We start from the raw sequence: 24814 nt of genomic DNA on the forward strand, positions 1-24814 counted from the left end.
TTATTTTCAGGCAGTTCTAGCACCGATCACACCTTTCCTAGTCTTGAGCAACACTGCTGTTCTGGATCAGTGTTGAGCGTGGGTATTTCTACTGTTTGCATTCTTTCATACCTCTTTTCTCTTGCATAAGACCCAAATGTAGAAGGTTGTTCTGCTTGAATGGATGGACCCATCCGTGTCCTTTTTGCCTGCTTGTTCCTTTTTCACAGCTGCAGAAGACCACAGAACAAGCAGAGGCCCTAGAGGGCCTACCATGAGTAGCTTCGTCCGGAGCCCTCACATCTACAAAGAGATAGCAGTCTGAGGTATAGAGGACTTGACAGCCACTGTATTTTTCCACAACAGCCAGAAAACTTTTGAGACCTGAAGTTTAAGATTTGGGTCAGTTTTCTCAGCTCTTAGGGCTCTGTGAATAGGATCATTTCCTAAATACTGAGTCTTCAGGGTTAAGTCTACTACCTCTAAAGAGAAGCACGTGACCTACTTCTTGTAGAGGGATTTCTTTGGTTCTGGGGTATCTTTTAATGGGGATAATTAAAAATGTTACTCTTCTCAGTTTATTATTATTTTTTTTAAAGAACAGACCTCTTCAGTCTTTGCAGTAAATTCTTGCATACCAGACATACTGGAAAGAGAAGAGCCACTGGAGATCTGCGCCATGCCGGAACTCAGGAGGCTGTACTAGACAAAAAGGAATTCACAAGATGTATGGCCCCATTCCAAACCCGCATGAATTAACCTGTACCTGCTGTAATGTTTGCAGGAAGCGAGGCCAGATTAAGGAGGAAAATAATTAAATAACAACTTTGGCATGACAGCTACAAGGGTGGTAAGATTTGAGGAACGTGGCTGTCAGAAGTGCTGAGGAACTGCCTCTGCCCTCAATTCCCTCTTGAAATTGTTGGTGCTTAGCACTTGGAGAAACTGGAACCATAATACATTTTCTTGTGAAGCTCTGGCAGGTGTATGCCAGCAATATTTATGAAGAGACCTCTAGCCCTAAGCTGTCAGACTGCAGAAAGAAGAGTGTTAAATTCTAATCTCTGATTTACAAGTCTGGCAGCGCCTACTACTCACATGGTACGTGATTTGAATAATGATGTGTCTACTCCTGATCTCATTAACCCTGATTTAATCCAGGATCTTATTTCATTAATGCTTGCTAGCTTTCATACAACTGGTTACGCAAACAAACAAAACCCTAAAAATCCTGTAGCACTGTAACTATCTTTTCAGCTGATTATTACTGTGAGCCCCATGTTTTTCCCTTGAAAAAAGTTTCAACTTGTCTGAGGAGACTCTTCTAAAATACTGATACATCTTTAGGAATCTAAATTTTAAGTTTTTATGTAGTGGGATTATACAGAGCTTGCCCAGGCTGCGTGGGCTCAGTGGACTTCTCTGCAGAGCCTTTATAACTGTGCTGTAGAGGGCTGAGGAATCGTGTTGACCAAATAGAACAGGCTGTATTTGAAGACAGATCTGTCAAAGGACAATAGCAATCAGCGTGATTTGCCCAAACTGTTTTATGGCACAGTTCTTTATTCTGTAGCATAGAATTGTGTGATTAGAGACTGCTGCAGGAATTTGTGTGATTTGTCCTGGCTAGTTAGTTGGAGAGAAAAATGGCTATTTGGACCATCACCAGGCTGCCTTTTTATTTTTTATTTTTTTGATTTAAATGAAAAATTTGAAATTTTGTGCAGCTGTATTCTGGTTTTGTGTAGCACAATGACTCTTGTTCATTTTTTTTTCATCTGAAGCATATCATTTGGAGAAGATAAATCTTTTGATATTAAAAAAAAATAATAATCTTCCACATGGTTTTAAACAGAGAATGCAAGGCACTGAATGAGTCAGTTAATGTTCTCATTAGAAAATCCTGCTGTTAGGGATCATCTGGTGTGTGATAGGGTTCTGCACAGAGGATTTGTGCTACTTTGCCTCTCCCTCTGAATCTGTCTGTGTCACAGAGATAGTTTATCTGGTTATCACATTACACGTTACAATTCGTGATAATGTCTACTATTGTGTGTTTCTAAGCGTGCATGTTGTCTCTTTTTCTGCACTGGTTTATCTGCTTCAGATTGTATGGGGGGCGAGAAGGGGGAGAAGGAACAGAGATACAACCCTGGAAATCCGTGGATTTGAGTAGTTTCTTGTGTACGTTTATCAGCTTTGCTTTACAAGGTGGCACGCACAGGGCTTTTTATGCTAGCAGCAGAAATATTGATACTCCAAGAAATATCCGTTTATTGCCCTCTACACTGCAGTCTCTTAAAACAAACCTTTTGGATATGACCAGATAAGCACCTATAGTGCCTCCGCGGAGCGCTCAGATACAGCAAGTGTGCGTGTGTTTCGAAGCGTGAGCACGGATGTGTTTGTGTTGAGGCCGCTGGGCAGCTGAAACACAGGCAGAATGGGCTGTGTTGTTGCCAAACACAGCTGAAAGGCAGAAGATCCAAGCTGATGAAGGCCTGGCAGGCCTTCCACTGCCATGAAGGTTATGGAAGCGAGAGAGGAAGAGGAGGCTGCCAGTGGGAGAGGCTGGTTGCCAAGCATCTTCCCCGTGGCAATTATTGCTGCAGCAGTGCTTTGTGCTCCGAACCCCACTGCTCTCATTGATTGCTAAGTATGTAAAGCAGAACAAATTATCTGCTCTGGATTAAAAGCTGGGGAGGAGCGTGTGCTGCAGAGTTCACTGGTAGGTGCTAGCAGATAGCTTAATAGCACAAAACAAGGAGGGCACTTCCAGTTCACCTGCAGGTTACAAAGCCTGATGCAGCCATACAGTTTTTTCTGTGCCTAGTGATTCTCTGCGAGGTCTCAGAAATGCAAACCCCATGTAAGCTCTGCAATTTGTCTACTTTAATTTTTAGAGCCTTTTGATCACCATCTCCCCAGTGCCTCACACGCGCGTGGCTGGATTCGGTGCCCCTTGCGTGGTGGCAGTTTCTGTTTTCCTCACCTCATTAATAAATTTACAACAACCTTCTGCTTTTGTACTTCCCACCTGCCTGGGGGACCTGCACGTAAAGAACCACAAACTTACTTGCTCTCTTACAAAGTCTTCATTAAGGGTATTTTTTCACAGTGCTTACAAAATGCTGCTAAGCATTTATGCACCTGGCCCGTGCAGATCAGTTCTGCTTCTCTACACTTCCTGCCATCTGCTGGTTCTCTTAACCAGCTGTACTTTTTCTTTCACCTGGATTGTAGCATCTCAGAGATGGGCACTGTTGGTTTTCCTGTCACCATGGTGTAGGATCCAGAGGTACCATTAGACCGTGTGATAGAGAAGAGTGGCTTGGAGCATCCAACACCCAGCATAGCATCCTTTTACTATTTACTTTTTTTTTTATTGTTCTAATTATCATTTTCAGCCTTGGTCTGCTAAGTGCATTAAGATGTAATGAATTGCGTGTCCTGGTGGTAGTGCAGCTAATTACTGCTGTAGCCAGGTGCTTCTACACAACGCAAACAGCAGTGAGCAGAGTGGAGTCTTTTTCACTCCTGACTTTCCGTGAGACAATTGGTGTTGTGTATTTGATACGCATTTTTTAAAAAACGTGCATTCCCACTTTATTCCTTGCTGTTTTTCATAATCTTATTTATTTATTTATTTATTTATTTATTTTGGTAACTTCTGGAAAAAAAAAAGTGGTATATGAGCATATGAGCTGTTTCTTGTGAAATGAAGAATGAAGACTGAGGCTAATAGCACGGAACAAGGAGATTTTCCTGACATGAGTGAACACAGGAAAAGACCTCCTGTTCATATAAAAACAGAGCCGAAGGATTGCATAAGGCTTAACAAGTCTGAGCGTTTTGTTTGTTTTATGATAAAATAATAAAACGCAGCTTTCTACAAGCACGAGGCTTCCTGCGTGTATAAGAGAGCGTATCCTATCCAGAAGACCTTTTATTATCAGAAGGATGTACAGAAGATGTAAGAAAGCCGTTTCAGAAGAGGAGGAACGTGCCTTCTGTGGTGCAGTAGGCGTGCAGTTAGCGCAGGGTGCGCTGGGTGTAAGGGTTAAATCTGTTGTGTTGATGTTCCCTAGTTGATTTGTTTGCTGGCACTTGTTTGCACTAACCCCAAATGACTAATTTTTTACACGGATGTCTTCGTGTAACCCAAAATATTGTCCCAAATGTTTGAGGTACTGCCTCTACATTAAGTTTATAAATAAAGTTAGTGTTAAAAGTAATAATTTATTGCTGCAGAAACGATGCACGTGACAGATGGACTGTTGAAGCTTTTGCTTATGGCTCTGTAATGAATCACAATGAATTTATGATTACGCAGACCAGATTTGAGATGCGTATGATAAATAATTGAGCAGCGTAGCAATGGGAAGCTTTGGGAAGCCCTCAACAGGGCCATCCTTCCAGCTGAGAAACCCAGCGGGCACCGCGGGCCCACCTGAGCAGCCACGCAAGCAGCTTGGCTTCAGGAGTGTGTTTGCACCAGAAGAGAGCAAACTAAAAGGCTGGATATTTTTTTCTGTCACACAACAAGATAAAAAGGAGGGTAAGGCACTTCAGAGCCTTCATGCTTCACGTGCTTCATTCTACATACTGCTACTGCTGGAGTGGAGAGGCTGCTCGGCATGTAAAACTCAGCAAACAAACACCACTTTACTCTATCAAGCCTTAAATCAGATAGAAGTCATGTGAGTCTCAGAAATAGACTTGATTTTGAAGGCTAGATACAGAAACCAAAGAACTCATTGAGAGAGGCTTAGGAGGCTGTGGTTTAGAAATAACCCCAGAACTAGGCGGTACTAGCGCAAACCGGGAGGCCCAGGAACTGTAACCCTATTTTTTTTTTTCAAAGGTTGTCACATGCCTCTCAGGCAGCTGGGAGAGTGTTTCCTATAAACTGGGGGAAAGCTGACAGCGAAAGAGGAGAGAGGATGTGGAATCCTGCTGTAGTGAGACATTGTTTATTATACAAGAGCATCGCTTTGGTCATAAGCTCAGGTGATATGTGCAATAGCAATGCCACATCTGTGCAGCTAGTGGAAGCTCGGGGCCGCTGCTGAGGAAGCGTGCTCTGCAGGCTGTCCTTCCCTCTCTGCTTGCTGACATAGCTGGTGGTTAGTGTCTCCTATCACGACCAGCTGATGGAGGGATCCCAGGCTGCATCTGGGTGTTTCACAGTCCCACGCTCTGTCTGGATGTCTTGGAGTTGGTAATTGCCCTAGAAAGGAGAAGGAAGGACCTATGAATCTCAAGTGATACAGAAGCCGGGAAAATTAAATCTATTGTCTCTGATAATAAAAAAACTGACCTTGTCATTTTGCTATGTATAAAGTTTAAGGCTAGTCCTACAAAGACATACTGGATTTTGGTGCCGCCACCATGTTTCTGACTGAAAATAGTTTTCACACTGATGTTAGTTCAGTTGCTGAGAAGGCTCGTACCAGCTACGCTGCTTATTTCATTGTAGAACTACAAGTCTTGTAAAATAACGGAGTTGCATTACTATCTAGGCACATTTATAATTATTCAGTAATTACTAGTTTTTTTAACTAGTTTTAGTGAAAATATCAAAAGGAAATGACTCAGGAGGACTGAACATTGCAACAGAATTCTGTTCTGAGGTTTCAGTATGCATGGGTAATTGAATTCATATACTGTTTGAAGCTGCAGACATTGTTTGCAGGAAATCACGGTGGCAGTTGTCTCTTGAAGTGTAAAGTATGGTTTCTGAGAGAAGAGATTAAAGGAATAGCATGCTAAAAATCTGGCACTGCACACTGTATCTCCAAGGGGTCAAAGCACTCCTGACATTTCCATTGTCATCGTTTGATAATTTGAATGTGTTGCGTGGTTTTCCCCTGGGCTGCACATGATTCTGGGTTCTTAATCCTGCTCCCATATTTGGCTTCAAGCAATGTACAGGCTGTAAATTTTTGAATTGTGAAAGCCTCATTATTTCTCAGCTTTTAACTCTTTCAGTGAGTGTGTTTTGTTTTCAACAAATCCTGAATGATTTTGATTAAACTTCTCGTTTCCAGGATGCAAAAACTTTTTAATTTTTTTCTCCTTTGCACATGGAAGCCATAGGTAAATCACCTTGTATCCAGGTGGTGATTTTCTCGTAATTTTTCATGGCTCCCAAAAGCTATGAGGACTGAATGGCTGGATGAAACATTTCCTATCTGCTTCAGAACAGAACAGCATTTTTCTGCACTGGTAGTCATGGAAAGGGCTGCAGTAATTTCCTCAAATGTTTTCAGTTGAGTTTCCTGTAAAGGTCAGGAGTGTTAGAGTAACAAAAACTTGAAACTTTCATGTAGTGAAAATGGCAGAAGTACTGGGTAGCAAATATTAACTGTAACTTTTGTGGCTGACCCAATTCAAGCATTTTCTATAAACTAGGGGAAACTTTTTGATAGATGAGCAGGAACGTCACCATGCAGGCACACCAGTAAATTAGATTTTTTCCTTGAGAGGTAACGAATGATGAAATCCTGAACCCAAAGCTAAATCTTACAAACAAGTCTAAAAATGGCAAATGGGTCAAGGACTTTTCTCTTTGTAAACCCTTAGACCTTTTTTTTTTTTTTTTCTCTCCCCAGCTTGACAAGGCATGAAGACTGTCATGTCAACAGTTTTTGAAAAGACTTAGAAAAAGATGAAAGTTCTTAGTGACTAGCTTTTCTAGGTTGAAATAGCCATTAAACAGAATACAGCTACCTTTCAATATGTCGTATTTTGCTATATGGTGGAGGTGAGGGGGAACGGGCTAAAGTTACACCAGGGGTATTTTAGGTTGGATATTAGGAAGAACTTCTTTACTGAGAGGGTTGTGAGGCATTGGAATGGGCTGCCCAGGGAAGTGGTGGAGTCACCATCCCTGGAGGTCTTTAAAAGACGTTTAGATGTAGAGCTTAGGGATATGGTTTAGTGGGGACTGTTAGCGTTAGGTCAGAGGTTGGACTCGATGATCTTGAGGTCTCTTCCAACCTCTAGGTCTCTATTCTGTGATTCTGTGCTTCTGTTTTGTAGAATCATAGAATATCCTGAGTTGGAAGGGACCCATAAGGATCATCGAGTCCAACTCCTATCACACTATATAATTTGTTGTTTAATAGTTGATGTAATGTAGCATCCTAAAGCTTGCAAGCTTACTGAGAAAAAAAATAGTTAAAGGATTTCCATGCCTTACAATGATGTGGGATAGGACTAGGGAAGATCCAACACCGGTTTGCTTAAAAAATAAATAAATAGAGTTTGCATCTTTTCACTTTTTGGCCATTGGCATCTATGCAGTATGGTTGAAGTAATGACAATTTCGAGATATTAAAAGGGTGTACAAAGTGTGAGGGCCTTCAGAGTGCTCCAGAATATGTTTCTATTCTTAGAATAACTTTGAAATTTCATCAATGAACTATCAAAGAATCAACTGTCATCAATGAATATCCTTGAAATTTTGTCAGTGAACTTTGAAAGTTCATCAAGTCCGGTTTAATGTTTATTTTTAAAGTTCACGGTGACTTTATTTTCAGAGCTTCTCAGGTCAAGGACGCCCTCCTCCCCGAAAGAACTGCTTATCATCTTGGAATCATTCTGAAACCCACACACACAGGAGGAGGAGACTGAGTTAAAGTTTGTGGCATCGGAGGATCTGGTTTAGATTTAGTGGTTGAAATGTGAGGTCACTGACTTCAGGGGTTCCCAAGGCATAGTCCCTTGAAGACGATCTGCTAATAACCTACAATTATCTTTGCACGGGCTAGGAAAAAACGTAGCATTTTGTCCTATGAAGGTTATACCGGGCACTGCCCCAAAATCAAGTATAAAAAGGTACCAAAGATGAGTTTAGAGATACTTTTGAAGCCGTTAGCCCTGTTTACAGGCAGGCTGTGTGTGAGCTGCTTACCTTGCAGAAACATCTCAGTAGCTGAGAAGTGGGTGAGATGTTTGCAGTGGGGTGAAGAGCACTCAGGATCCCTCTAAGCCCCCTCCTCCTGAGGCTCTGTCCTCTGTGTGGGGCTCTGCGTGGACATTTGCCTTGTGAACTTAGTTCTGGACGGGGCTGTCTCTGTCTCTGAGTCTGGTCCAACTGGTGTCACCACAGGGATTCCTAGCGAGGGTGCTCATGCTCTGTGGCTTGGAGGAGATGCTGTGGATGTCCTGCAAGATCTGTCCGGTCTCCCTTGCCCTACTCAAGAACAGACTGGCCCATAGCGAGTGGCGGTTGTAGCTAATCAGGGTGTGACTCTGTTTGCTGTAGTCAAAACACCACCAGAAACCAGCCCAAGAATCCTAGTCAGAACAGAACAGAGCTAGGACTAGAGCTGAGAAGAGGAGACGAAGAGAAGAGGAAGAGAAGAAAAGGGGAAGAGAAGCTGTTTCCCAGCCACTCTGGTCCCGGTCTGTGCCTGTGAGGTATTGAGGTACACTGAAGTTCCTTGCTGGCAGGCAGCTAAGTCTAGGTTGATTTTTTTCCAGTATGTTAGTGCAGTATACAACATAGTAAAGTTTCTTTCCTATCCTGCTTCTCTCTTTGCATACACAAGCTCTTTCAAGAAACAGCAATCCCTGAACTCACAACTGGGTTATCAGTTTCTGTACATCTTGTGTTGGCATTGTAAATTCGGCTGTTCCTGAACCACCCATGGCAGACAGGGAGGTTCCTAACTCCCACCTGTCCTAGGTGGAAGATTGGTTTCTACTTCTTCTTGCACATGGGATTTCTTCTTTAAAATACGTAATATGTGCAAACTCTAATGTGAAACCAGAATCAGAAATGTCATATACTGGGGAAAGTTCCCATAAGCCACCTTTGATGCTTGTGTTTTTGGAAGCTCATTTGTCCATGCTTTCCTCCATGGTAGACTTCTGTTCCACGCATTTTAATCTACAATGAGTGGCTAACGTAAAGAGACCTCAATAATTATTACAATTATTACTGATGGAACATCAAGCTTTTGGGGCTTTTATACTTGCATCATTTATCAAATATGCAAAGTAATCATGTTTCTTTTTGCTCCATTTGTCAAGCAGAAATACAGGTTTTGTTAAGACTTTATAACATTTTAGGGTAATAACCTCGTTTTTACAGCTTTTTTTACGGCAAGTAAGAGTGGGGATAGGTATCAATGGCTGTGATAACTTCTGAATGTAACAGCACTAGGGCCTTTTTCTTTGTCCTGAGGATAAGAGGCATAGCTCAGCTTGTATGGCAAAATCCTCTGTCCTGCCCTTCCCTGCAGTCTCACCTCATGCGTGGGGCTGCCTGATTTGCTTATTTGCCGCTTATTTGCTGTCTTGTTTGCTGAGCCGTGCCCAGGCACTGCGTGGGAGAGGGCTGAGCCATGTGGACAAGGAGGCACACGAACAAAGAAATGGGATGGACCGTCATGGGCAGGGCCAGTGTCCTGGCTCTGTTTGGGCCTCAGCTGAAAAAAAAAGTCCCCAAATCCTAAGTTCTTCAAGGATGAGCAGTGTAGATGAGAAGATAGCACTGAGGCAGAAAGAACATAGCAGAGACAGGGTTAAGGGGAGGATGCAATGCTGGCAGTAATGTTTGCTGTGGGTTACAGCAGCACGGCTGCTTAAGGTGTGTGGACTTTATTTGGCTTTGTTTGAGTGTTTTTAGGTCTTGTGCCGTAGACTAAACCCAAGAACTGAAAAAGTGGACAAGTGGCTTAAAGCTGGCATAAATTTTGTGTTGCAGCATGTGGGCTGAGCTTCTTTGATAAGGGTTTAGATAAGGGCTCCTTAGATAAAGGCTTTCCGTATTTCTAAATATGAGTGTGTTTCTGGTAAGGTTTTAGCTTAGTAAAGCTTCCCTGTTTTTTGCTTGATTTCTGTTTCATTATTTAGAGAATTTTCCACTTGTCCTTTACATTCCCTCCTGGATCTGTAATTTCATGCTGCTGGGGTTGATCACATGTAATGTTATTGTGGGCACTAGCTATGAAAAATAAAAACCCTTCTCATGAGCACCAAAGGAAACACTGATGAAAGCTAGCTTAAACTAGTACCAGAAAGGTAGAAAAAGATGTAATCCTTAGAGGATTTGGGTGGCTGCAAGATTGCTGTGTCTTCTGTATGAGTTTTGACTTAGTGTACACTCTGCATCTTATCTTTTTTCCATAAATACCAGATGAGAAAGGAAGTGTAGGCCTTCCCACCAAATACCAGTGTTTGGGAGTTGTCTTGTTGTATTCCTGTTTAGTATTTTTTTTCAGGAGCAAAATATTGCTTCCTCAAAACCTGTCAGCAGCAATGAAGGCACTGGGGTCATTCATCCGCAGATTTCAGCACGCAGCACTGCCTTCTCTTACAGCAGTTTTCTCAGTCACTTTTGAAGTGGCAGATAGGATTTCCAAAATAAAAAAAGATCATACTGTTATTTCAAAATCTGTGAGTTGAGGCTTTAACATCATGCGGACAGAGAACGGAAAATATCACACTAATATCACACTAATGACACACAGGAAACAAATTCTGGCAACATGGGGTCTTCTGTAGGCTATGTTCTTGTGGTCCTGTTCACAAGAAAGAGTGCTTTTGGACTCTCAAATTCTATTTAAACTGTAGATTATGTTTTAATACAGTGTGACTTTGTCACCTTGCTGCAAAATAGATTTAATGCTTCAATATGACAAGATTGGGGTTGACTTATATTACATTTTAATTTTTAAGGTTGCAGAAAAACCCTCTTGGAATAACGTATCTGTTAGTCTAGACCACTGTTCAGAAAGTGATTTAGTTTTCTACTAAATGTTCCTGCACTGTGATGTAGAAGAGGGCAGCAAATGTGTGAGAGCTGAGTGATCTCTCGAGGTAGAAGCTTCTTTTTTACTGGGGGAAGAGTCTTCCAAAGCCCGCACCTGTCCCCAGTGCCTGCTCAGTGTAGAGGATCTCATCAGGATCGCAGGTGACACCAACCGGGGAGGGCCCAGCAGACATGCTTGGAGGCAGTCATAAAACACATCAAAAACAGCGTCCTGAGCTGCATAACAGGCGCACAACCTTGTCTTTACTTGGCACTTGTTAGTCTACATCCAAAATCCAGCAGCCATTTTTGAGTCTGTCGGTACCAGAAAGGTATTGACAAACTGGAGCAGGTTCTGCGGCTGTGGGAGCTGGAGTGCATGGCCTGTGTGTGGGGAGATGCTGAGGGAGATGGGCTTGTTCAGCCTGGAGAAGAAGTGGCTTTAGGGGGACCTCTCAATACATAATGCAGGTTATCCAGAAGACAGAGCCAGGTGTGTCTGGAGGTCCCTCCCTGCCCAGGTGGTTCAGACCTAGGGCAAAGCTTGGAGCCAAATTTTACCTTTTTTTTCCCCTTAATCCTTGTTAGATGGTTATAGGCAAATGGCTTTGCCTCTTCAGTGCGTCAGTTCCCTGCCTGTTGGTTCACTTTCATGAAACTTCACCCCACCATGTATTTTCTCTGTGTGCTGCTGAAGGAGGTGATCACCTTAAAAGGTATTCAGTTGCAAAATGTGTTAGTGTTAGCAACGGCTCTGACAGCAGCTCTATACGTTTCTGCCAATTATGGTAACATTTGTCATGTTTTCCTATTTAATATTTTTCTTCCTGCTATGGTGGTTGTTTCTGTGAGCTTCTTGACAGAGGGGAGGCAGACTTAGCAGCAAGAACACTGAACCAGGCAGGTGCTGCCCTGTGTGTCAAATGTACAGCTAACGGATGGATAACCCGATTTTCTTTTCAGTAGTTAGCTTTGGTAATCTTTACCAAAGAGGTTTGCAAAGCTGTCCTACAATTCTCATGCAGAAATAAGAGATTAACCCCTGTTAAAAAGAAAAAAAAAAAGTATTGGTTGGAAGAGTCACTGAAAATGGCTTTCATTTTGTGGCATTTCACCTTGTATACAAGTTTGGGGTAGCACTAGAATAATCAGGGGGTTATATATAGAAGTTTTAAGAAATCATGGAACCTTGAGATTTAGAATATTCTGTAACACTTTTTTTTTTTCTATTGTTTCTTCTTTTTCTTCTTCCTCTCCACTTGCCTTTTCTAATGCAGGAAATAAAGAAGGATATGAAGAAAGAAAATATTGCCAACAAACCACCAGAGAAGCCTATAAATGAAGTTTCCAATGGAAGCCCTTTACTGTTGTCTGAGACAATTATTAGAACCAACAAAAAAGGTAAAGTATATGGAAGCTTAAATGCAGCTTACATTCAGACCTTTAAAAGAACGAAATATAAACCTTCCTTGTTTCTAGAACTAAAGCTATAGTTTATTTAACTCTAAAGGCATGGCAAGAATATTAAAAATTTCTCATTCTTCTCTTAGACTGACATACAGATGCATATATCATGCCTGGTATTTCCACATTAATTTGCACAGACATCCCTTTCTTCTTACAGAAATCCTTCCTAGATATGTTTAATTAAGGAAAGCTGTATGACCAGATTACTAAAAGTAATGAACTGACAGCTTGCATATATGGAGCTTTTTTCACGGTGATGTCAGTCCATGTTCATGTATTCACATTGTATCTGGGATAGAAGCTGGTTACTGATGGAGAAAAATTTAAAAAAAAAAAAAAAGTGGAAAATGTAAAGCTTAATGCATTATTTTCCTGGGAAGTGCCTATCACTGTCTTCCATTTCAGATTGCAATGTGTGCTCGCTATGTCTGGCTTGACTCCCAAGGTGATCCCTATGTAAGGAATCTCTCTGAGCATATGCCTATGTAAGGTTTTGAGTTGCTTAAAGGAAAGGCTCCAGATCTTCTCTTTCCCTAGCTTCCAATCCCACTCTCAGGAATGTCAGAACAAAACAAAAGGTTAGCAATAGCTGGATTTTTCTTTAGGTTATGTTTATGCTGCAGTTTGTTTGTGGGAGAAGGACTGTCTGTGGGCAGTAGATGGCCTTTATTTTTCCCAGAGAATGCACCAGACAGTTTCTTACTTGCTGTCTTATACAGAATAATCTGCTGTCATTAATCACTGCTGTAATGTAATTTCCATTTCAGCGTGTCTTCTGGACTGTTAGGGCTATGCACATGGAAATTTTTCCTTGTGTATTATGATTGAGTATTGTATTTGGGATGGCAGTTTGGCTTGAGGTCTTAGACCTATGGTTTGCAACTGCAACTAAGGAAGATTTAATAATTTCTGTAAAATGTATGACTTCCTTTAAAATGTGAGGGGGAGTAAACTCCACCTCTTTTGCAAGGAGTAATGTCCTCTTAAAAAATAAAAATTAAAAAAAAAAGGAAATAAATCTCAGAAAGCCTTGTCTTTTGTGTTTGTAGTGTCATCCTTGAATCTGGAGACACGTCCAACATTTCTGCTTTGGGTCATAGGTTTTTCAAGCAACAGCAGAATTAAATTACCAATATTTTTTTTTTTTTTTTTTTCATGGCTGCTATACAGAACCATATGAGTAGTTGTGAAATTATCTGGGGACTAAGTCTGTTCCATATTGCTTCAGCTGCTATTTGGAGAAGGCTAATAGCTGTGGCAGATGCAGAGATTCGGTTCAGTCACAAGGGGATAACACTCCAAATACAATACAAAGAGCTGAGGCTTTCTCCTCCTCTTTCTTCCCTCTAACTCAGAAACTGTGAAAGATCCAGAAGATAAATAAAGTTCTCTTTTTGTCCTTGTAGCTGGAGGAGACGAACTTCATATTTATTGAAAGGAGAATCAGCAAAGACTGGTATCAAGATCTGTACCTTGAGGAAGGGGTTTGGTGTGGAAATCACGAGATCTCATATTAGGATGTTACTGTTTTGAATTTCATTAATGGGGATTGTGCTTTTCATGGCTACCTCTACATAGTGTCAGGGTTGGTAAATTTATTTTGTCTGCTTCTCCGTGGCTATTTCCATTGCTACAGAGCAAGCAGTTGCAGTGTGCCATACTCTCCTCTAGCATTACAGCTATGGATGTACAGAGCTAAGGATGCACAGAGCATAACGAGGCCAAGAGAGGTTTCTCGCAGTTTTCCATGGTCAGTTTGAGCGTGGTGCCAAAGTCTCTTTGTTCAGGTGAGGGCAGCTAAGCAAGTAGCTACTGTTGCATTCAGTAATAAAGAGTCTTCTAAGAGCTGTGTGGCAAATAACTCCCTCCATGTAGAAGGAGTTGCAATATTTAGCTGAAGAGGGAATCTTAAATGCCACAGGGATTCTTTTCTTCAAGTGTCCTTGTGCTGCGATTTTTAAAGAACCCTATCTCAATCTGTTTACTGATCACAGAATGTGACCTGACCTGAAAGAGAGTACTATTTTTCCTTGTTCTTGTTAAGAAGGGAAGAGGAGAGGGATGTATCTAAAGATCTGTAGCCACTATTCGGCAGTGAAAATAGTCAATCTGATTTATTTGCTTGGGCAATGTAATTTTGCTGTTTGGAACCTCAGAGCAGATCTAGTGATGTAGGCATGAAGTTTTGATGTTTCTACTACCAAGATGATGGGAAGTGCTTTTTTTGTTACTTTGCGTAGTTTTGCTGCTTAACTTGGCTGGCCTCAAATAAGTGGCAGCACTTTAGCAGGCAGTGACATTTTGAGCAGAAGAATCTTGGCCTCTTGGGCTGTTGGCTTGTAGAGAGTTTTTCCTTGAGGAATACTGACAAGTGTCCAGCAGTGGTATTCAAGGAAAATAGATAAATTATTTGTAAGAAACATCAAAGTGGGTAAGAAGAAGAGAATGAATTTCAGAATAAAAAAGTTGTTATGAATCCAACTTTGTATCTTGTTTCAAGTTAATTATTTCTAAGCACTATGTTGGAATTAGGGATTCCTATAATAAATTCAGTGAAAAATTGGAATGCTTCTTGTAAAGGCTTGTGTCATCAAACAGGTAATGGCGATTGCTTTTGTGGGTCACAGATGTAATCTAGGAATAATTTAAAGTCGGCTTAATGCCACCAGTAGTAGCCTACCCACGTTAGTACTTCCACTACATCCTGAGGGCATCGATTGATTGTGGTATTTTTAGTTGTAGGTTACTGTCCATCAGTTACCCAGTTTTTTGTTATAAAAACCAGGAGAAGATTGACCAGGATTTGTTTTTGCCTGCTTTTCACTGAGAAAAGTAATAACAGAACATTTCTAATCCTTTATCGTTTCTTGCTGACCATATGTACTAGTGACCTAACAGAAATGTACAATAAAAATGACTGCTGTGGTGAACATAATTTAGGAAATGGTGCTATGCTTGGCCTTCATGTATTTGTGAGAGTTAATATTTTTTAGGGATTTCTTCTTTTTTACAGGTTTGTATGGTCTAGAAGTTAGGGCTACACCTAAGAAATAATGATTTTATTTTCTAGATCTGCCTAAGAGTTCCACTGTAACATGAATTTTTCAGTTATTAATGTGTATTAATTTTTTTTCTTCAGATAGGCAGAGTTTTTTTCTGATTAAATGCAGTGGCATATCTAGAATTACCCAAAACTTCCAGGTATTTCAGCTATTTCTTCCTCAAGCTACCTATTGGCAAAACCTGGGTTATACCTGCATGGGTAATGCAGAGTCTGTTGGGATCATGCATGGGGGTGATGGTAATTAAAATCTGGAAAACAGAGCATTTTAATATAGTGTTCCAGTGTTTTCGTGCTCTGCTGCTGAAAGGTTCAGAAAAGAACTATTTGCTCAAGTGTAGAGATGGGGTTAGGGAAACATTAAGTCATCCTTGTGTGTTCCTTGACAATTCCCAGGGCTGCACCAGCTCTAGGCAGTTTTGATGGGTGCTTCAGGTGCTGTTCCATCAATCCCTGCAAAGGAAAAAGGCCGAGGCACTGAATGACTTGTCTGAAATTGCATGAATGTGAGCTGTGGTTGTCTTGCTTATGCTATGCCAGAACCTGGAAGAGACCATTCTTACGCCTCTTCCTATAGTTCATATGCCAAGAAGACCCTAGGTGTGGGTCTTTTGGTGTATCTTTTCGCAACCCCAGAATTTTTGCTTGGCATATAGAACGATTGTTCTTAATCTTCTGTAAAACTGAATTTAATATATGTATATATATCCTTGGCTTTAGTTAGAATTGGCATTGTTGTACCCTGTTAATAACAGGTTAGGAAAGCCTTTTATTTTCCCTTAGAGCATTTTCAGATTGGTTTAAAGAAAAAAAAGCAAAATTATTGCTATTGTTACTGTTACTAAATATCATAAGAAAATTAGTCAGGTCTTGGAACAGAAAAACACTGGAAGACGTCTCTTCTTTTTTTTTTTTTAATGCTTTTTCCAACATGGTGGAATTCCATCTTTTCCAACTTCCAAAATCTAAAAACAGATCCAAAGTTGTGCAACCATTTCAGATCTGCATAAATTCAGTATGATCTTCAATCAGCTATAAAGGTACACCATGGAAACTTGCATGTAAGGAGCTTAAGTGTTAAACGGCTACGGCTTACTTTGTGGGAGTTTTGTTCCGATTTTGAAGTATTCCTTATTCATTCTCTGCCTTATTTTCTGTATCTTGGTATAATGTATTTGGCCTATACATAGTTCAGATTGCAGTACTGGAGTTGATAGGCTGTATTTTGCAAGTAAACTAACAACAATCGTTATACAAGTAAAAATATTTAAGGAAAAGATACTTTGCCGTGCCAGATGTATTTGTTTTATATAAACTGTAAATGCAGTCAGCACTGAGGTTATTCAAGCCAGAAAATCTGGAACAGCTCATCATGTGTTACATATTCTTAATCGGAGCCAAGCACTGAAAGCAAGGAAATGTTTTTTCTAGTTCTCTTGAGAATTATTTATTTTACCTTCCACCCTACATTTAAATAATAAAGAGAACTTCCATCCTATCCTTAAAGGGGGAATTTGGTGAAAGTATCTCTGTCAATATAGTAGGTTTATGTTACGAATAAATAACTGCCTGTTGTATGCAAAACTGCATTTAAGTCTGTTTTTGCGAATTTGAGATACGGGAAGAGCATTTTACAAGAAAAATGCTTCATCATTTGGTTCAACAGGGACACAAAGGGATAATTCATTTCTGAAAAAGACAAGCTGACAGAGACACAGCATCAGCGTGTTGCTTCTTGAGTTTTCTATTTCTTTAACTGATGTATGCAAGCTATGATTACCTTTTTCAACAGAAAGGCAAACCTCAAAATTTCTTTCAGAAAATCGTTTATCACTTAACCTAGTGCAAACAACTGCCTTTTTCATGTGCCAGTCATGTGCTTGATGAAGGGTCTGACCCTTAGTGTGCTCAGCTTTGGTTTCCCTTTCAAACACAGGAAGCTAGAAGGCATTAATCTGTCTTTTGGTTGGATTATCTTTCTGCTGTTTATATGTGTAGGCCTTCTTCACAGACAGGCTTTGGTGTTCCCTTGAAAACACTGCCAACTTCAGAGAAATAACAAGCATGGAAAAAAAAAATCCTTTTAGTTTTTAAGATCAGCTAATTGGAGTATAATCAGTATATAGTTTACACAGCTATGCACAAGAACATACTTCTCAGCCTATTAAGGTTAAAATATGCATACAACATATGATGCAAACCCAAAATGAGGCATAAAAATTAATCGTACAAGAAACTCGAATGCAGCAAAATATTTATTCTTTGCTTTTAAATACCATATCTATATATCTGTAAGTTATCTGTAAGTATTATCCCAGATAATACGCATGACTTTTTAAAGTACTGCTTCTTGAAAATAAATGCTTAGATGTTCTTTAGTCTCAGGTAAGCAGCACTTCATAGAAAGGCCAGGCTTTCAGTTCAGAGAGGAAGGAAAAGACACGAGTCTGTGTTGGGGTGTGGGTGGTGACCAGAAAGAGACTTTGTTCACGTGTAAGGTGAGGTGTGTGTAAGATCTGTAGCAGATTAATGCATTTGTTGTGGAGGTCTGTGATAATAGCTCCATCCCATGCCAGAGGAAGGATCTTTACTTCTTCTCTTTCAACTCTCCAAAATGGAGAGCAACCTGTAGATGTTCAATGGAAAAGTGATGAAGCTCTTTAGCGTTTTAGTTTAATCTTTTTTTTCTTCTAATGTAAATAATCCCCAATAATGAAGGTGAGGGGAATATATCTAATTTTGTAGCTGATGAATAAGATGTATTCTGTTGAGGGCAGTTGTCTAACGTGTGAGCATCGTTCCTTGCACTATGGGGCCATGCCTTTGGATTCAATATCCTTTTATATAAATATGTTTATATAGCATGGGAAATCATAAAACAGTGCAATTTAAAATGAGTGCATTGTCTGTCCTAAACCGCAAAATTAGTTTAGTTCTTTCGGGATTTCTTTTGTAATTGTAACTATACTGAAAATCTGCCTAAAATAGGCTTATTCTGCAGTACAGGGATAGGCGTTACACTTTATAAACTGGAGATTAGTCTGTTGACCGTTGACATGGGTATGGGTTTTTTTGTTTGCTTTGTTTTGTTTTGTCTGGAAGAAAGATCTCAATGCTGTCTTCTTGGCAACAGTGGAACGGGTGCTGGCTTGTGCTTTTCAAGCAGATCTTGTTTCCAACTCCTATTTAAGTACTGACTTAATATATTTAAAATGTAAACTTTTCTTTTTATTTGTTATGGTCAATTGCCACCCTGGTTTCACTTAAAGTCTCATTATCTATCCAGATTCCAATCGCTTATTCCAGTGAGATCATATCCTTTCTTGTCGTATAAAGTGGAGTGCCCCCCGTCTTATTTTTTCCTAAGTGCTTACCCTTTCTTTACAATTGCTCCTTCCTGGTATTCTGCACAATGCACAAATGCTAAACCCTGACGTAGGCTCTGCAATTTTGCATAGTCGTATCCAAGCACTGCTGTGGGACCTTACCGAGTATCATGAGGCTCTGTGCAGGAGTAGCCTGTGAAAGTCAGTTGTAGAAATCCCTCTTGGATTGAATTGTAATTCCAAGATAACACTTCTCTCTGGGTGGTTTTCTTTGCCTAGATGGCAGTCTTCTTGTGCGTCATCTGGTTAGCTCTGGGAATCTCATTTATGGACTCTGCTGTAAAAACACCAAACTAAAATACAGCCACAAAGAGTTTACAATATATATGTGTGTGTGTGTGTGTGTATGTGTTATATATACGCGTGTATAAAAAACAATAAAACACACACATATGTATATGAAACAAGGTAACACGACTAGAAAAAAGGGAAAATGCATTAATTGAGTGATTGGTGGCAGTCTAAATTTTTAGGTTTTTTTTTTTTTTTTTTTTTTTGCAGAAAGAGTACACTTGTTTTAGTGACAGATTTAAATGTGGGTCTGTATTTGGCAATTAGGAGAGTGGTATGGAGAAAACCACTGGTTTGGAGATGGATATGGAGAAGTGGTATGGAAAAAGTGGTATGATGATGTTGATTTTAAAATTCAGCAGGCAGTGATGAGTGCTGACATCAATGACAAAGAAGCAGCAGAAGAAAACCTTTTCATACAGTCTGAAGAGATTTGGGAGATGGAGTTGTAGGAAAGGAATCGGTGATCTGCATTCTGAGCAGCTTACATATGACAGCTTACTGAAACAGGGAGGCGGTTCTGCAGGCAAATGAGGACATAAGTTAGGTTTGTTGTATTTTTGTTAAAGGTAGACTTCAGGTACATTTCGTATCAGTGGGAAAGCAGAGATAAGTGAATTCTTGAGGAAGACATTGAAAGGGAACAGGTGAAGTCACCACAAGGACAGCTGAAAGAATTAAGGAAGAGAAAGCAACTACTAAAGGGGTAGGGATGCCTCTGGGAACTATATACAGGAACAACGTAGACGTCTGTCTGAGCTCCTCCCATTAGGCTCACTATGTATTGCCAACAGAGAAAAATAGGCTCTGATCTCATCCAAAATTGAGTCAAAGGAGTCATATCCTGAAAGTAATTGTCCTTTGACTCTGAGGAGAACATGGTATAGCTTGCCTGTATGTAAGCTGTATAACCCACCCTTTAAGTTTGTGCCTTTGACAAGAGCTATGAGAAGGAACTGTGAACTATGAGCATGAGAGAAGTCTTTGAGTAGGTCTGCAGCTTTCCTTTGAAAGGAGTTGAATGGAGAGAGAGAGAGAGAAGTAGGGAAAGTGAGCTCTGGGGAATGAGCTTGGATTGCAGGAGAGAGATTGGGGTAGTTGGGGATGAAGAAATTTATTTAAAAGTGTGGTAGATCTGAAGGAGGATAAGGAAATCTATAGCGTAGGAGTTCAGACTAATAACAGGATTTTTCTGAGGTGTCCTTCAAAATATACATGAGTAGAAGCTGAGAAGACAGCGAGCTGGCCAAGTGTATCCTAGGACAGTAAAAACCTGACTTTTCTGTATACACGAGCGTAGTCAGGAAGACTCCATTTTACTGTCTCTGGAAGATTGCTGGAAAAGTGATTTCTGGAGTATGGGTAAAATATGTTTTAGTATACACAGTGCTATATTTGATGTATGATACAATCTTCGCCACAATGTTAAACAATCAGCAGGGAGTTACCTGTCCTGGAAAAAATGTCTCCTCTTGCATTGTCTCCTGGACCTACCAGGTTTCTGTAGTTATTTATCATAATACATATAACTGAGGATCTGAACAGCCAGTCTGGAAGCATTCGTTTTTCTGGGTTGATGGCAGAGGAAGTGACTTGACCATTGAATTAAGATGCCTGAAATTTAATGAGATGAGTCTGGGACAGAGAAACTAAATGACTTCTAGAGAATTAAACCTCCTTTCAAGGCTGTTTCTATCTATACTGACTTCCTCTCAGACTCCTCTCAGATCACAGGTCCAGTGATTGTACGTTTTTAGGAAACATAAAGGGCAGATATCTTTTTTGGCCAGGCAAACTATTTGGGACCTTTATCCCCAAATAAACTTCTGATTCACAGACTGAAAAACAGAGGATCCCCAAACCTTTTGATATTCTTTTTACAAGTAGTTTATGCAAGTATCTCAAAAATACTCCACTAGAAGAAAGACTTAACAATTTCATACATTTGCTATTCTTCTCTTTAGTAAATATGAATTTTTATTTAATCAGTTAGAGATTTTTTTCCCTACCTAAAAGCTTTGTAGTATGTTTTACATCTCTGAAAGATGGAAATCCCGTACATTTTCTAACAGTTGTGCTAGACTTTGGTAGCTCACTTTCATCACAGAATGTGATAGTTGTCCAAAAGGTCCTAGTCAAGAGCAAATGTGTTATCAAATTCAGGTGCAGAATGTTTTGCTGTTAGCAGTTATCACAAAATCTCCTTTAACACAAGCCAAAATCAATAAACTAGTACTAAATAGCAGAGCCTTTCTTGTTACAGTGACACCAGAAGCAAGAAGTCTGAAGCTTCCTGTTGTCGTAAAACTAGGCTTTCCCATCACAAAAGAGGCTGTTTATTTTTTCACAAGTTTCTGGAGAGAAGCGTCTCCCTGCTGCCAGCAGTTCCCTCCGTATCAGTGCTGTGGGAGAAGTTCCTCGGCCTAGCAGGGCCCAGCCGCCTTTGAGCTCTGTCCATGACCTGCTGCCCCCAGACTCCAGCAGGCCGTGTCCATCTCCTTTTATCTTTCATCTAGGTGTGGTGGGATTTGCAAGACCAGCACGACTAACTTGATTTGGAAAAGTACAGGCTGACCTTTCTCCCCCATCTCCTTGCATGACTTTCTGTGATTGAGAAATGGCAGAAGACAGGCAGGGTGGCTCACATGAAACCGAGCCTTGGAGTGAGTCACTGGGGGTCACTGCACGTTCCCCAGCGACCAGCCAGGAGTATCTGCGCCTCGTGCGCCTCGTGGCTGGCTGCTGTGATAGAAAAGACTCAGACTTCCTATTCTGTGCTAGAGAAGACAAAAAAAATGTAGCAACGCAGGGATGCTGTCAAGGAATATAAAACACAACGCGATCTGGAATGGCAATTTGGGGCAAGAGAGTGTACTTTTACTGTACAAGCTAATAACTTTTCCATGAGCCTTGAACTTTGCTTGGGTGCTTTAAGCTGAGTCCAGAACGCTTGTCTTTCCTGGAGGTAGTCTTGATGAATGTGTAACTGCTGAGTTAAATATGCCCATCTTTGTCTGCTCTCATGCTGACAGTCAGGTCTGCAGCTCAGTACAGTTTTACCTTTGCCTGCTTGGATCACAGCTGGGGTGGTGCTGTGTTGCTTTTGTGGGGACAGAGGATGCTGTGCTGGAACCAGGGGTTTGTGGCCGGTGGCATCTTCCTTCCCCATCCGTAGGTGCCTGTAGGTACTGAGAAGAGCCAGTCATGTCAAGGTAAGATACAACACTAATGAGCTTAATGAGGAAGCTGAAGGTCTCTGGCTCCTGTGACAAACATGAAAACCTTCGAATGATTGCTGGGGTTCTAGGCGAAAGGCAGTGCCTGTCAACAGCTCCCTTGGCTCTCCTTCACATTGTTCTTAACCCAGGAAGCATCCCTCGTTGCAGATGATTTGTGGATGTATGTGAAAGCTTAATGCAAATATATTTCTTTGTACTTTTTTTTCTCTGACTGTATATTTTAAAAATAGCTCCATACCTTTTGTCTCTGCACTGGGACAGTGTGACTTGCGTTGCTGCTGTTGCATCACTTTGGTGCAGGAAACTTTTTGACTTCTGTGTACTTAGACCAGAAGAAAACTATAGTCATGATTCAAGAGCTTCCCCTGCAGATGGAATGACATTTATAAGCCCAAATAGGGATAAACTTCTGAAGACAATGATGAGAATGTGCCCAGCAAAAAGGCCCCGTGGCTGCTGTTAGGAAGGGTTGGTACTGTCTCGATGCTTTAAATGAGCTGAACGCTGTTCTGCTTAGAATTGCCCTGCGGGACCTCTGTGAACCAACTGCGGGTCTGGGTTTTGGTTGGGAGTGTGTTTGTGTATCTGTGCGGGGATTTAACTCTGAAGGCGTCTGGTGATTTAACAACCCATGGGCAGCTTGGCCCTACCATGCTGTTCTCTCACTCCCCCTTCTCAGAAGGACTGGTGGAGAAAATAGAGAAAAAAAATAAAAAGCTCATGGCTTGAGAGATAGGGAGCAGTTTAATTAGAGGAAAAGAAAACAAACAAACAAACAAAAAACAAAGGCCACACAGAAGCAAAAGGAGAAAACAAACATTCTTTACTTCCCATCAGCAAGCGATGTTCAGTCACATCTTGGGAAGCAGGGCCTCAATACACGTAGTGATTGCTTGGGAAGACCTGGGGCCTGGATGATCCTTGAGGCACATTGTTTGTGCTGATTTATGATCTGTCATAGATTCTGTGAAACATTTTATTTCCAGGAATTGATACAGGTTTTAAAAACATCCTTCTGATAAAGTGATGTGCCTGGAATGAACTTTTCACTCCACTAATGTTAATTATTTTTCATACACAGTGTAAAGTACTTTGATTCATCTGCTTAAAAGCCCCCGAAGTTAGGGAAATTTGCTCTGCCATAACTAGATATGAAAAACGGATATCAGGCAGTGCTGATAATGCATGGCTTGGATTATTCTGAGTAGGATGGCGTTATTAGCTATGTAGGCTTTCAGTTTTCAGATTCCTATGTAATGTAGGTGCAGTGACTTAAGTAACAAGATAGGATGCATACAAAGGTATATTTCCTGTTTCTACTGGCATGATACTTCCTAAATTTTATTCGTTGAATATTTCATGAATCTTTCATCTTATTTCAGAATTTCTTCCCATACTGTCTACTCCAGCACTATCAAGATGCTCACGGCATGGGAAGTTGTGCTGCTGTTTGTGGTGCACTGTGATGTATCCTACTGTTTACCATATATTTTTTTACAGTTGTCTCACTGCTTTCTAATGCTATGTCACAGTTAAGATGCACCAGTAATTTGCAGTAGTTCCTATTCGACATTTTTCTGCATTTCCTTTTCAATTCTATCTGCTTGAGCCTGCTTCTTGCTTGGTGTTACCTGCAGAATCATCCTCTTTACAAATTCAGTGCATGTTGCTGACGATGGTTATTTCTAAGCTCCTTCGTAGGGTGGCTGTGCTCAACAAAGGGGTGAAACGTGGAGGTGTTGGCAAGTGGCTGACTGTTGCTTCTTGGCCCCAAGCACAAGATTGCGATATGGGAGATTATTATTAGCTGTCATACAGCAAGAACTGTTCTTTCCTAACTTCGGCACCTACTTTATTTAGAAACTGAAACAGAGGCTAGCAGAGGTCCTCCTGGTGAGAAGCGGTCACTGCAGTACCTGCATTCGCTTGGAACAATACTGAAGTCAGCATCAGCACAGTGCCATTACCGTGGTCCTCTGCGTGGGCTGCATAGCCCAGCGAAGCACTTCATGCTTGTTGCTGTTTACTACAGCGTCTGCTGTGGAATGCATCTTCATAAATTAGCCACTGAGGTCCACAGGCCACTCCAGAGAGTATGGGCACTGCAAGGCTCCTGGCCACCTGTGGCAGCTTGGGCTACATCTGCTCTCCCCAGCAGTCCTTGACTGCTCCAGAATCTGTTTCTGACACTCTTTTCCCTAGGGACAAGATTTCCTCAGCTTTGCCCAGCTCCAGCGCTCAGCCTGGCGCCGTATTCATTGCTTGGATTTCTTGAGTAGCATGCCACGAGAGAAGACAAGGGTAATGCTGCGTTGGGTGATCCATCAGGGTGTGGTAGGGCCCCAGCTGTCCAGCAGCTTGAATCTAAGCCATCACATACATTTAAGCATTTTTTTTAATTTTATTTTTACTCTGAGTCATGCATTTTCCTGTTGGCTGTCATCTTCTCTCCCTGGGGATCTTTCAGTGGTAAAAATAACAAATAAAAATACCCTCAGACAAGCTTCAGTCATTAGCACCATTTGTTTCAAATACACTTAAATGCTGTATTTTTTTTATTTCCCTGCTTCATTTAGTATTATAGATACCTTGTGCAGACTTGTGACAGATTACAGATGTCCCTGAT

At 40.9% G+C, this 24814-nt stretch overlaps 1 protein-coding gene across 5 annotated transcripts in view; it reads left to right on the forward strand.

The window, feature by feature from the left end:
• SH3KBP1 (SH3 domain containing kinase binding protein 1) overlaps window positions 1-24814 on the forward strand; it is a 218007-nt gene that overhangs the window by 64273 nt on the left and 128920 nt on the right. For 4 of the 5 annotated variants that reach the window (XM_072028785.1, XM_072028793.1, XM_038172908.2 and 1 more), the window contains one exon: window positions 12022-12145. In XM_072028785.1, coding sequence (XP_071884886.1) covers window positions 12022-12145 — 124 coding nt within the window. Of the gene's footprint in view, window positions 1-8395; window positions 8415-12021; window positions 12146-24814 lie in introns of those variants that run through there. The other variant, XM_072028799.1, reaches the window with a different exon arrangement.

Source organism: Anas platyrhynchos, chromosome 1, assembly GCF_047663525.1.
Source record: "Anas platyrhynchos isolate ZD024472 breed Pekin duck chromosome 1, IASCAAS_PekinDuck_T2T, whole genome shotgun sequence".
Lineage (NCBI taxonomy): Eukaryota > Metazoa > Chordata > Aves > Anseriformes > Anatidae > Anas > Anas platyrhynchos.